Source organism: Trichechus manatus, unplaced genomic scaffold, assembly GCF_000243295.1.
Source record: "Trichechus manatus latirostris isolate Lorelei unplaced genomic scaffold, TriManLat1.0 scaffold00012, whole genome shotgun sequence".
NCBI classification, from domain to species: domain Eukaryota; kingdom Metazoa; phylum Chordata; class Mammalia; order Sirenia; family Trichechidae; genus Trichechus; species Trichechus manatus.
Window position 1 is genome coordinate 317,497 of NW_004443948.1, and position 14,622 is coordinate 332,118.

The window sequence follows — 14,622 nt, forward strand, 5'->3', positions numbered from 1 at the left end:
TGTTTTAGGGTTTCAGGATTGTTGTATTCTCTGTTCGGCTTCGTTTTTCGGATCTTTGCTGTGGAGGGATGGCGTGGTGCTTCTGCCTAGAGAATCATTTTGCCGGAACTCCCTTTTTGCCTTCTTATCTTGGCCTCTGGACAGCAGCTGCTCATTTAGTCTCATGTATCTACTTGAGCTAAGAAGGACTCTCTTCATGAGTATGTCCCATAGTCCAGTCTAATCTTTGTCTGAAGAATTGGCTTCAGGAATGTTTTCAGTTCTGGGCTAACGAAGAGTCCGGGGGCCATGTCTTCCAGGGTCCTTCCAGTCTCAGTCAGACTATTAAGTCTGGTCTTTTTAGTAGAATTTGAGTTCTGCACCCCACTTTTCTCCTGCTCCGTCAGGGACTCTCTGTTGTGTTCCCTGTCAGGGTGGTAACTGGTATTAGCTGGGCACCATCTAGTTATTCTGGTCTCAGGCTGTTGGAGTCTCTGGTTTATGTGGCCTTTTCTGTCTCTTGGGCTAATATTTTCCTGTATCTTTGGTGTTCTTCATTCTTCTTTGCTCCAGGTGGCTTGGGTCCAACTGATGTATCTTAAATGGCCACTTGCCAGCTTCTAGGACCCCAGATGCCACTCACCAAAGTGGGATGCAAAACGTTTTCCTAATAAACTTTGTATGCCAATTGACCTAGATGTCCCCTGAAACCATAGTCCCCAGACCCTGCCCCTTTGCAGTAATCTTTACAAAAGCAAGTTGTCAGGTCTTTCTCCCTCAGAGCCACTGGGTGGGTTTGAACCTCCAATCTTTCGGTTAGCAGCCGAGCACTTAGGAGAAGGAAAACTAAACAACAAAGCGACATCTTTTTTGCGATGACAGTATCCACTGCTGTTATCGTTAGCTGCCATCAAGTGGATTCCTGTGCTAACCTCCAAATGAGCAGTGGCTCCTTGGCTTCTCAATAACTCTAAGTTTCATGGCCTAACAAGATCCTGAGCAATGTGATATTTTTTCACCTGTGCTACAACCACTAACTGTACTGATTGAAATTGTTATAAACGAAGTCACATTAAGACTGGCATTATTCACCACTGAATTACAACTGTTGCTACAGAGATGTTCAGCAGAGCTTTCTAATCATACTTACAAACAGAAGGCAGAAAAGGATGTCATGACTACCTACCGCAGATGAAGCAAAAGCATTATTTTTTATCAGATTAGGTAAAATGCTAACCCTAGTACTCTAAACCGAAATGGGAAACAGTAGACATTATCTTGGGTTTTATCTATTATTCAATACACAAAATCCAACTACAATGCAAAGTTGGGAGCAAAACTGCCACATGTGATCCTTCTATCATTTCCCTGAAACATGTACTTCCCTCAGGAGCCTCTCACCTACATGCTGATCAAGGCTATACCTACTTGAGATATGGACTAAGGTCGGATCTCACCACACTGCTGTAGGAGATAAAGCTGATTTTGATTACTAGTATAACATAAAATACTTTGGGAAATACTTTTATCCCAAGTTCTCCTAATTGAGAAAGAATGAAGGCTTTGCTGCCACAGTAGTATTCCAGATACCCCACAGATAAATTTCCCCAAATCTTCATTTGTCTTTCAGTGTATTATGGAATAGGCTAAAATACATTTTGAACTTGAACCACCTAGCAGCTCAGAACAAAACATTCTAAAGAAACAAACAAACAAAACTATTATATGGAATATAGGAGCCCCTGGGTGACGCATATGGCTAAGTTCTCAACTACTAGCTGAAAGGTTGGTGGTTTAAATCTGCCCAGAGGTGCCTTGAAAGAAAGACCTGGTGATCCGTTTCCTAAAGGTCACAGTCTTGAAAACCCTATGCAGTAGTTCTACTCTGCACACATGGGGTCACCGTGAGTCATAACTGACTCAATGGCATCTAACGAACAACAACAAATACAACGTTAAATTAAATTTTCCTTAATAGAGAACCCTTAGTTGATTTTTTTGCAGTTTACAGAGTATACCTGAAAGGTACTTCCAGTCTCTGACTGCTTATACTCTATTGTGAAATCCAAAAAGTTCTGGAACCTGAAGTTTTCTCAAGTTGCAGCAGATTCATTTGGCCTCACAATCTGACCTTAAATTCATGTCAGGCTGTTTATGGTGAAGAATTATCCCCCGTGGTATAACTATGTTTCACTGAAAGAGTACTAGTATGTTTGATTACAGGCTGCTGCCCTAGACCCTACTGTGGGGAGGGAGTTATATGACATAACAAATATGCCCTGTATTACCTTTGTAAAATCTAAAAATTCTGAAACACACGTTGTCGCAAAGGTTTGGAATAACATTTTGGACTTGTATTTTAGATTTAAATGAGTTATGTTGCAAAGCTATATAAAATATATTCTGTTTTATATCTTGGTGGCAAACAAGCCACCAAGTTCTCTGATAAAAGCTTAATGTAACTGATTTTTAAAAGTAAACCACTTAAATGTAAACTTTAAAAATTATCAGACAGGCAAATCTACTAATAAGCAGTCTATATGCAGACATCCACAGTCTTTTCTTATTCTAATATAAGCTAAGAAGGAAAGCTTGAGTGTTTTGTGTTCTTTTAGTACACCAAGTGTTCCTCCAAAAAACGACAACAAAAAGTATTCTGATTTGTGAATATTTTTAAAAAATACTTTTTACAATCATAAATAAAACAAATTTTTCAGGAGTTCATTTTATCTTTCCCAAATTTAATTACTGCTTTGCTTTGCACTGAATTTCTCCATCCTAAAAAGATCTGCTTCAACAAAAGCAGAATCAGGCCTCGAGAGCCGTTTAAAATACTGGCTTAGAAACCAGCCAGGACATGTTGCTTTCCCAGCACAAGAAGAAAAGGAGATCACCATTACATTGCCAGGCTATTCCACAGTCTTCCAATTACTAACAAGTAAACCATAGTGATAAAGGAAAACAAAAGAAAAATGATTACCTGAGTTTAAAACCCTATAGAGAAAAAGTATTGCCTTAATGAAAGCATAAACTCAATGACCTTAAAAAACAAAAAAATCTACAATGTCATGGAACCATTGCAGCTTTCAGGGTTCTAAAGGAAGGATATCCCACACTAAATCAAAATTTAAAACGTCATCCAGAGCGTCCTATTGTTCCTTTGGCAAATATCTTAGTCTCAGATAATGTTATTTTTATAAATAGATATTAAAATAAACTAACACATTTTAAAAATACAAATTCCATTTTTCTGGTCTATTCTTCTGATGCACGATTAGAAATTTGGCATTCTGTGGGGAGGGTCAGTGTTAAATAGATTACTAAATTTAACTGTTTTCTGCATTGAAAAAGGAAAGAACCCAAACTGCCAAAGAAAACAATCAGCAGAGCAACAGTGCCATCTTTTGGCCAAAGCAGAAAATGGTTTTTCCCTTTCATTAATTCCTCATGATTTATCAGAAGGTGATAAACAACTTCTTCTTTTTAAGTCTTCTTGTAACATGTCACTTGTCTCATCTACAACAGTTTCTGGTATAGAAGTTAAGCAACCATAGGAGCCTGTACTCCTGAAAAATTAAGATTATAGCCAAACACTACTATGATTAATGATTAATATTTTTACTCCTCATCTTCTTTATTCATGGCCCTTTAATGGCCATTAGAGCATTAAGGTGACAGCTACCATTCCTTTGATGTAAATATGGGCAAAGGGAAGCAACTGAGTGAGGTAGACAGAAAGATTTCTTTACTGCCACAATACGGCAAGCTTTTCTCCCTCATCTTAGAAACTCTGGCATTATACATTTTCAAAACAAGCAAGACAAGTTTAAAAATTAAAAATAAGTACAGGTGCACTGGAAACCCTGGTGGCAGAGTGGTTAAGAGCTACGGCTGCTACCAAAATAGTCGACAGTTCGAATCCACCAGGTGCTCCTTGGAAACTCTATGGGGCGATTCTACTTTGTCCTATAGGGTTGCTATGAGTTGGAATCAACTCAATGGCGATGAGTTTGTTTGTTTTTTATAAACACATTAGTCTTGCAACTGGAATGAATGTCCCTTGTAACCATTTAATATTCAAATTCAATCTCGCAACTTATGTAGAAAAGAAAACCAGGTATATAATTAATAATGTGAAAGATGTATGAAAACAAATGGCGGCCTATTTTATCTCACTCTCAAAAGGATAATTAAACTAAGTAAAAAACTGAGAGGTGAAATGCTTCCAGAAGACAATGAGCACACTGCACATATCCCTCCATGAGGAAATTCCTTCTTTAGAATAGAACATTCCTCAGTAAGGGGAAATGTGTATTTGGTCCAGAAATCAAACGACATGCAGATTCCTATGTTAACAGTAAAGGATGCACGAAGAGCCTAATTAATAATGTTACCCTATGTTTATTTGATAATTAATTTAAAAAGCACTTCACATAAAGAGTCTTAATACCACCCTGAGAAATATACGGGGCAAGCAGTCTGACCCAATTTATCAAATCAAGGGTCACAAAGACTCTGTGACTTGCCTGAAGTTCTAAAATTAATTAATGCAGCACAAAGACTGCCATCTAAATCTAATACCAGGAAAAGGATTGCAAGCTTTACCACTGTTATATGCCCTGAAGCAAATACTACTACTGCTAATAAGTATGGAATCTGGGGCAATAAGACATAGGATACTGCATGCATACATTTTATCATCCCAATTGTCCCAAATACCCTTTGAAAGTAAAGAATAGCTATATACATTTAGATACTTTTTACATAAAGAAACTAAGAATACATCTAAAGCTTTGACTCTGAGAAACTTGGTGACCTGGTGCTTTTACAGAGCATATAATCCTCTCCTATTAAACTGCTCTGCACAGCTTTTGGGGCCTGGTGGTGCAGTGGTTAAGTGTTTGGCTGCTAACCAAAAGGTCGGCAGTTCGAATTCACCACCCACTCCCTGGAAACCCTATGGGGCATTTCTACTCTGTCCTGTAGGGTCACTATGAGTCAGAATCCACTCGATGGCAACAAGTTTGGGGTTTCTTGCACAGCACTTACAGTGAGGTAAATGAAAGCAAATACCTTACATTGAGACATAACTTGAACCTCTTCATCACTGACTGGCATTTAAATCATAGTTTTAAAGAATTTTAACAAATCAGACTCAACAGAAACTCAAAGGTAGTTGATCTTCCATTAAAATTCCAAATAACTTTGGAAATTCAGTTAACCACACTTTGTTTCCACTACTCTAAAAGGTAGATAAAAACATCTCTTTTCCTCAAAAGTTTGCTGAGAAAATGAGTACATAATCAGCCTAAATGAAAGGCATATTTTCAGCCTTCATCTTATGAAAATATCCGGCACACTTTGATTGTGTCTTTCTCCTCAGTTCTTAAACTGTTCTCCCACATTGGCTTCCTGGACATTACTCTCTCGTTATCCATCTCCTTCTTACCTCTCTGTAGTTCCCTTTTAGCCTCTTGTCTACCTTTCCTCTTCTTCCTATCCCTTAAATATTGCTCCTCTCTAGATCCCTTTCCGTGGTTTACCTTTTTTTCTAAAGGTAGGTGTTTTATATATGTTAGCTCATTCCATCTTGCAATTATCTTTGAGACATGAATTCCTAGTTTTGTAGATGAGAACATTAAGGCAAGAGAAATTAAACAGCTTGTACAAGGTCACTCAGCTAGTTAACGTCCAAACTGGAATTCAAATCCAGGCAATACAGCTCTACAGCTCATGCTCTTAGCCACAGTTACGCCTTCCTTATCCCTTTCTTCTCCTTCCTACCCCAGACCTGGTCACAAACTTCTATTAATTGTCCAATCCAAATATCTTGCAAATATGACCACTTGCCTGTTACCCTGCCACTCAGTTAAGCCTCCGTCATCTACTTTGTGATTACTGTAAAATCTTCCAAATTGGTTTTCTTGCCAAAGGATTTTCCTGTATACTCTTTGCATCCTCCAGTGTTATTTGATCAAGGGAATTCCAACTGTGGCAGACATTTCCAATTGTCTCCAATATCTGTTCTTACTTTCTTTTATAATAATGGGATTTTTAATTAGGCATATACTTGCCCAGCTATGGCTACATTTCCTAAAATGCCTTTCAGTAAGGTAGCTATATGGCTAAGTCTGACCCAGGAGATGTGATGTAAGTAACAGGCACAACTTCTAGGTTATGCGTTTTTACACTTTCCTACTAACTGCAATGAACATTAAATAGCAAGAGCTGGAATAGCTACCCTGGACTGTGATGAAAGATATATGGGGCCTGGGCCTCTGATAATTGTGGAGTTGCTGAAACAACCCTGGACAGCCTATCTGGAACAGGAAGCAAGGTCACAGATATTACAGATTGGAAAACTAGTGACCCTTATCATGCCATGGCAAAACATTTGATAATACCATTGCCTGAGATATGCTGGAAGACAGATCGCATGCCAACAGAGCTTATATAACTCTAAGCTAGAATGACTAGAAGAAGATCTCAAAATATTAGTGTGTGTTAATGAGAGAAGACTCAGGAAAGATTTGGGGAATTTGGAAGCACAGATAGAAAGAATACCCTCTGCTAAATAAGGCACTCTGTCTGTGGATTATAACCTGAATCGACTGAGGATCCTTCAAGACCCACTTGAAATCTCACATAGGCTCCAAAACCTTTGCTGATTCCCTGTGGGATTTCTCCCTCTTCTGGCTTTCCTGAGCAATAAACTGCTAGCTCCTTTAGAACAGGGTTTATATTATTTTCATTTTGTGTTCTTTATATGTAGAGCCCTGGTGGCACAGTGGTTAAGAGCTCAGCTGTTAACCAAAAAAAAGGTCGGCAGTTCAAATCCACCAGCCGCTCCTTGGAAACCCTATCGGGCAATTCTACTCTGTCCTACAGGGTCGCTATGAGTCGGAATCGACTTGAAGGCAACAGGATTTTTTTTTTTAATTCTTTATATGTAGCAAAACTGGAAATATAACCTTAAAATACATTTACGAAATGAATGAATGATTGGATGCTACCTTAAGAGGCATTAATTAGGAGGTCAGGAAGAAAACAAAGGAATATATTTAATTGCAACTAACACTCAAAAATTCTGAGTGGGAAAAAGCTCAAGCAACTTCCAACTTTATTTTATAGAAAAGATGGAAATGATAGAGGTCAGAGGCTTTATTTGGGGGAGGGGGATAAAGTTCTTGCCAATAAGTAACTTATAAAATTAAGAAAGTTTTTCCTCTTGCAACATGACTAGTAGATACTATACTTATATGGGATGAAAAATCATCTTTTAATGAAAGTTACTGCTTAGTAATTGTGGCCTTATTTCTGACAGAGTAGACAATTTTGGTAACTGTTTGCAAGTAAACTTGACTCTATGGAAAACCATGACCACTATTTCAATACTGAGATATGTGGAAACAAAAACTTCAGCTGTCCCCAGTACTGCCTTTTTAACAATGTAAGTGAAACTTAACAGAGGGGATTAGAGTCGGGGGTAGGCAGTCCAATTTAAAATATATCTAGTCTTCTTAAAAATTACTAGCCTAATTTTATATACCAATAGAAATATTTTCATTCTACAAGATAGTTAACAAATGACAAAACTGTATCTTTAACCAACTTTTATAAGCTCCATAAAAGTCTTGTCTTTCAGTAGTTTCATCTTTGCCTCCCCCAATTCTAAATACCTAAATGTAATTTCTCTACATTTCATCTTTTCTTCCTCTAAGCATTTCTGGAATTTCTGTTTCATTTATTTTTCCTTTCCATCCCATATATATTTTTTTTTCCACATTACTTCTGGGGTTCCTTTCCAATTTTTCTATTTTTGTTCCTTTTCAGCAGTTCCCGTTTCTTTCATTTTCCACTGCCTGTTTGTCAACATTTCACTCTGTTTGTAACAGTTTACTATTTCTGCTGGCAAACAGCAGTCTAGGCAAGAAAGCAAATAAAAAAATCCCTACCACTACTATGTACTACAACCAAAGAAAACATTAAGGTGAAAAGTTGAAGCTCATGTATGATCTATCGAACAAATGCAGATTCAAAATTAAGTTTCAGGTACCGTAAGCATCTAAAACACAGATATTTGTAGGATGATAGTTACCTAGTGCTATCATCAGTTTTAAAAGTATTATTTTACAAGTCCTGAGGGTCCTCTTCACTGTGCTCACAGGAAGTAATCAAATTTCTAGATATCAAACTGTTTATTATCGACGAATTCTGTAAATTCACAGTAAAAAACATGACCGAGCTTGCTATTTTCAGAGTTACCATACCCAGGAGCTATTCCACTGTCAGCCTAAGAAACAAAAACCATACTGATAGTTATCTCCCCTCCACTAGCAGTAAGTTCTTACCTTGAAGGAAGCATATTTTTTTATATAGTACTGATAGAGCAATGAGATTTGACACCACTGAAACAGATTATAAATGACAAGTTTCAACATAATTATTATTGGTTTCTATTTCAATCTCAAGTTTATTACATCCTCTCAACAGTTAATTACTGTACTAATATATGGGTATGGGGGTACATATTAAAAGCATTCTGGTAAAATTGAGTATAAGGAATCCAGTTTTGTGCTGTTTAAATTAAGGAAGAGTGCCCACAGATGACATTAAACCAACTGCTGTTGAGTTTACTCTGACTCATGGCGACCCCATGTGTGTCAGAGTAGAATTGTGCTCCACAGGTTTTCAAGGGCTGATTTTTCAGAAGTAGACTGCCAGGCCATTCTTCTGAGTCACCTCTAAGTGGACTCAAACTATCAACCTATTGGTTAGCAGCCAAGCACATTAACGGTATGGACCAACCAGGAACTCCAGAGACTATGTTGTTAGCTGCTGTAGAGTTGGCCCTCAACTCATGGCGACCCCATGTACAATAGAACTATACTCCTACTGGGTTCTGTGCATCCCTGTGATTGGTTGCAGATCATACTGTTGTGATCCATAGGGTTTTCACTGGTTGATTTTCAGAAGTAGATCACCAGGCCTTTCATCCTAGTCCATCTTAATCAGGAAGTTCTACTGAAATCTGTTCAGCATCATAGCAACATGCAAACTTCCACTGACAGAAGGGTGGTAGCTGCTCAGTGAGGTGCACTGGTTGAGAATCGAACCTGCAGTACTACCTAAATTCAAGATAAGGCCTTTGATTTAATATCAAAGACAGTCTCTTCACTAATTAAAAAAAAAAAAAAAAGGAATAAAAAGCCTTCAGGAAAACCAGAACTGACATGATTTTGGCCCATGGCAAATGTGCTTATGAACAGAAAACTGTTTATCATTGACTTAAATGATATAAAAGTGTTTTTTAAAAAAAAATTTTTTTTTTTAAATAAAAAGAACCTTTCTTCAAGTAAAATCTTACAAGGTTAAGCAGATAAAGTTGGTTATGCTGCTCTAGTTGGGATGATGAGGTAGACTCCAGGGCTCTCCTGGTCATTTCTCCCTTCTTCCCTCAAGATGGCTCCTGAGGCTCTGCTACAGAACCCTATGTCTTTACAGAGCACAGTTTGAAAACTATCGTCCTAAAGAATTCTTTGCAGGGAAACCGTAGCTATCTTCCCTTAAAGAAATCATTTGACTCCTGTGGTGGCCAGATTATAGAAGAATCAGAAGTCTATAAAGTTTACTAAAGGCATTTTAGTGCTCCATGGAGGTCAATGGCATGGTAAATTCAGATGCCTGTAGTGAGTGGCAGAATGAAGGCAGTGGTCAGGAAAACTGTCCTTTCATGGAGGAAGAAAGAGTCACAGGGACTCCAGACACACAGGCTGGTCAAGTTTTGTTTTTCTGAGCTTAGGTCAAATCTTTTGGATCATAAAAGTAGTTGTTTCCAGCAGAAAGAAGATTCAGGGGAGGCAGAAAGAACACAGAGCACCAAGTGACAATTAAGGAATGCTCAAAAGACAAAGAAGCACTTCCTCCCAAGTCTAAAATAGCAAGGCCATCCTCTGCCATACTTAACAGACACCATTTAAAAACTCTGAGGAAACAGTACAAGTTTTTACAAAACAGAAGAATTTATGTACTCCCATCTTTCAAATGTTTTATTCATTATACTTATTTGCTCAGCTTCATTTTGTTCAATATCAGTTAGAGGATTTTCAAGTTATTAAGGAAAAATAATTTAAGCTATTATCAATGATATTTTACAAATTGTATAAAGTATGGTGAGTTTCTGAAATGGTTAAAGTATCATCTTATTTTGAATACCTTTGTGTTCTAACTTTAGCCCACTGATACTCATCACTCATCTGGATCATTTCAATAACCTCCTATTAATGTTCCTTTCTTATGCTTGCCCTTGATCCATCCTCTGTATAGAATAAACCAATCTTTATAAAATAAATGTAATCATGACACTCCATTGTTAAAAATTACTTCTGCAATTGCTCACTGTATACATAACAATTGTGTTTTTTTTTTAAGTTATGGGTGAATCTACTCAAGTTAAATATAGTTCAAAAAGCACAAACAATTAAAACAAGTAATGTCTGGTTCAAGAATAAGTAGGGATAGTAGATCCCTGCTTTTTAACAGCCAAAATAAGGTGCCTCCACGGGTTCTGAAGATAGTATGAAAACCAGTAATAAAATTTGTATGCCCCTAGGGTCACTATGAGTCAGAATTGACTTGATAGCAATGGGTTTGATAACACAGCAAGGAGCTCTGGTGGTGCAAAGGTTAAGTGCTCAGCTGCTAACTGAAAGGTTGGCAGTTCGAATCCGCCCAGCAGCTCCGTGGGAGAAAGACCTGGCGATCGGCTCCAGTAAAGACTACGGTCTAGAAAACTTTATGAGGTAGTTCTACTCTGTCACATGGAGGTCACTGTGAGTTGAAATTGACTCCATAATATCTAATAACAATAACAATAACATAGCCTCAAAATATATAAATCAAAACTTGACAGAACTACAAGGAGAAATGGACACATCCAAATCATATTTGGAGATTTTAACATACCTCTTTCAGTAACTGACTGGAAAAACAGTCAAAAATAATCAGTAAAAATATAGAGGATTTTGAACAACAAAATTAACACATTTTTATACAAATAACAAGCATGTTCTACATTTTTTGCAAACTTCCCCCCGCCCCAGGTATTTTCATAAGCACACTATGCTAATTTTTTTACATGTTACTGTAAAAAAAATTAGTACAGCGACCTTATGAAAATGCCTTGGGAAGGCGCAGCTGGCAAAAAAATGTAGAACATGTGTGTCATTTGCATAAAAATATGGTAACAAAATTCACCTAATGAACATACATACAACACTGTATTAAATACATGCACAATTCACATTCCTCTCAAGCATACATGGAATATTTACAAAAACTGACCTTATATAGGGCCATAAAAAAATCACAATAAATTTCAAAGGGCTGATATAATATAGAATATAGATCACAGCAAACATCAGAAAATAATAGAAAGATAACTAGAAAATTCCCATATGTTTCGAAACAGAAAACAGGCATAGAATTAAAAAAAATAGATCAACAAAGTCAGGCGTGGAGGCATGAAAGAACCTGGCATGTTCAGGAAATTGCAAATATAGTGTGATAGGAGCATAGTGTTTTCAAAGCCAAGTCGGGAATATTAAATTAAAAACAATAGCCAGGAGCATTTGGAGCCTAGGTGAGAGGTTTAGATTTTTATCCCTTTTTGTTTCTTACGCTTTTAAGTTTTAAATATTCTGCACTAAATATTATGTATATAGTATGTAAATATATACATAGAAGTGTCTAAAACATAAATGCATAATAATATATACTTTATAAAGCAAACACTCAGGTAATTACCACCCAAATCAAGAAATAGAACATTGCTAGCTTCGTGTAGTTCCCCTGTGTCCTTCTCAGTTATACCTTCCTCCCTTCTGTGGAGTTAATGCATCAAAGCATTCTATAAATAAGAACTCTACTCTTAGCAAAACTCATTATTCTATTTACCAATGCGGTCAGTTACAACATGATTATGTGAAGATTACACTGGATCACCTGCCTTCTTTCTTTCCCTGGGAACATCCCTGTGGAAATCGGAAGAGAAACAGATCACAAGCAAGCTGCTATAATTCCTTCTCCAAGAAGTCATCAAGCTCTTGCCTGGATCATTAAAAAAGCTGATATCCTAATCTCCATTAGGATATGTTTTGTAACTATTTCTTTTATTAGTTACATCCTGGATGGAAAGAGAAATAGGTCTTAGGGACTCTTAACTTCCTGAATGAATGAAAGAAATATAATGTAACCATTTCAAAAGCATGTTTTTAAAAACTATTTGTTAAGTAAAACAGCCATAATATCTTAAGTGGAATAAAGACACCAAATTGTATACCACTATGATTCCTATTATTGTAAATATTATATGCAGTCAAAGGAAATAACTCAGTATAATAGTTTTCTTTCAATGGGATCATGAGTGGCTTTTTTTGTTTTTTTTTTTTTTTACTTTGTATTTTCCAAATGCTCTGAAAATGTATTATTTTCACGATATGGAAAATTTATTATAAAAAATCTTCAGCTCAAATATTATCTGTTGCTTATTTTATAGTAAAATATACCTTCTTACCCTGCACCCCATCCTTGACCTGAGCAAAGTTAGGTGTCCTTCCTCTTCCTCACTCTGCACCCTAACTATTCCCTCTAACACACACAGTACGTATCATATTTTATGATAATTGTCCCGAGAACCTTGAGAACAGGATCGTTTCATACACATTTTAGTATCTGCAGTGCAAAGTTCCTTATACATTGTAGATACTTAAAAAAATGTTGGATAAGTGCAAAAGTAATGATAAAATCATATTTTCAAGATTATATTTCAAATGTTCAATCTACACCTGAGACATAGTTTTATGAATAAAAGTATACAATAGCTATAAAATGTAGCTATAGATGTCTCCTCACTTATCAATTTCATTTAATGTAGAATGCTTTAATCTATAAACTCTTGTTAAAGAGAAGCATGTACTTTGCATAAACAAATTACAGATTTTAATCCCAGAACTGCTGACTACTGCCACCTAATTAAAAGACGGAGGAGGAGGAGAAGGAAGAAAAAAACCGCAGTTATAGTCATAGTAACTGCAGTAGTAGTAATTTGCTTTTGTTTTCTGGATTCCAAACATATGGCTAAGCATATGATGACAGTATGCTAAATTAACTGAGTTATTTGAACTTTAAAAAGAAAACATGTACACAGCTGAAATTGTAGTGGAAATCTTCCATTCTAATAGAAACTGCACGTCCAAAGATTATTTTTCCAATATAAACACATCAACATTTTAGTCACTGTTGATGAATGATGAAGGCCCATGCTCCACGGTCACTATGTGTCTCTTACCTCAGCTCAAGAGCGTAAAAGAACAGATGTTAGTGATTTTTTTTTTATTATGTTTCTTTTAAAACACAATTCTTGCTGTTAGAATAGCGCACTTAAGGATTGTTATCTGCATGACTTATAGAAATTTGCAAAACTAACAAATAATCTAAGCTTCCTTTCTCAGTGAGTTCACAAATTGGATTTTACTTGTCAAATAGTGAGAAAATAAAACCAGAAGGGGTCAGTATTTTAAACGTGATTGATTTCCTCCAAGAAAATGGATGACATGATCCATGATTGCAATAAGATACTTACATTTTTGTTATAAATCATACTCTTCAGTTAGGGCTTTCCCACCTAAAAATCATGCAAAATTCTCTTGCACAACTATATTGGCCACTTTCTAAAAAGACTACATGTATACAGCATTATTTTCCCACTCTGTTTTTCTTAATATATTTAAACACAATGCAGGAAAAGAATTTGATTAGAATAGTATGTAACAGGACACCTGGCCTCAGAAATTGTTTGGAGACATGGTAATAAAGGTATGCATTTAAATTGTACTTCATTAATAAAATCGACTTTATATTCAATTATTCCTTACACCCTTGCCCATCATTCTCTTCTGAAAAGGGTTTTGAGGACAGCTGTAACAGATGGTTTTATATAACTTAAATCTTCATGTTTTATAAACTCAATAGAAGGTTCCAATTTTATACTTCTGTATGGATAAATCAAAGTATCTGTATGAAGTCTGTAACGAACTCATCTGCTTTGGAGATCTTTCTGCTGTCACCCCTATGCTTCACAATAAACTTTTTATTCTAAAAAAATCAGATTATATTATTATTTTTATGGATTTTTGTCTTCTTTTTATGTAATTTAGCATTTTAAAAAACTGAGAAAGGAAGAGAAGTAAAAAATATTATTTTTTATTATATATTTCATTTGTCCTTGTGATGGAAACGTTAAAATCTTTTTTAACCCTTGGTTTTATAGTTGGTCCTTTTTTAAGTTAGAAATAAAACTTTAATGAAGAGATTAAAATTGTGAATAAATTATCTAATTATTATGTTTTAAAAGCAGATATTTGAGAAATAAGAGTGGAAATACACTAAAATGCTGAGTCTTTGTGGTAGACGAGTGTCATGATTTGAATTATGTCCCCCAAAAATGTGTGTATCAGTTTGGCTGGGCCATGATTCCTGGTACTGTGTAATTTTCCTACATGTTGTAAATCCTGCCTCTATGATGTTAATGAGGGAGGATGGGTGGCAGTTGTGTTAGTAAGGCAGGACTGGATCTACAAGACT

General features: G+C 36.2%; 1 protein-coding gene across 5 annotated transcripts in view; it reads right to left on the reverse strand.

Moving 5' to 3' along the window:
- The window catches only part of NSUN3 (NOP2/Sun RNA methyltransferase 3), a 93,299-nt gene that overhangs the window by 31,212 nt on the left and 47,465 nt on the right, over positions 1–14,622 (reverse strand). Inside the window, exon 6 of one of the 5 annotated variants that reach the window (XM_023726623.1) lies at positions 9,240–9,815. The exons of the other annotated variants lie outside the window; for them this stretch is intronic. Coding sequence (XP_023582391.1) covers positions 9,797–9,815 — 19 coding nt within the window. The 3' untranslated portion in view covers positions 9,240–9,796. Of the gene's footprint in view, positions 1–9,239; positions 9,816–14,622 lie in introns of those variants that run through there. 5 annotated transcript variants of the gene reach the window in all.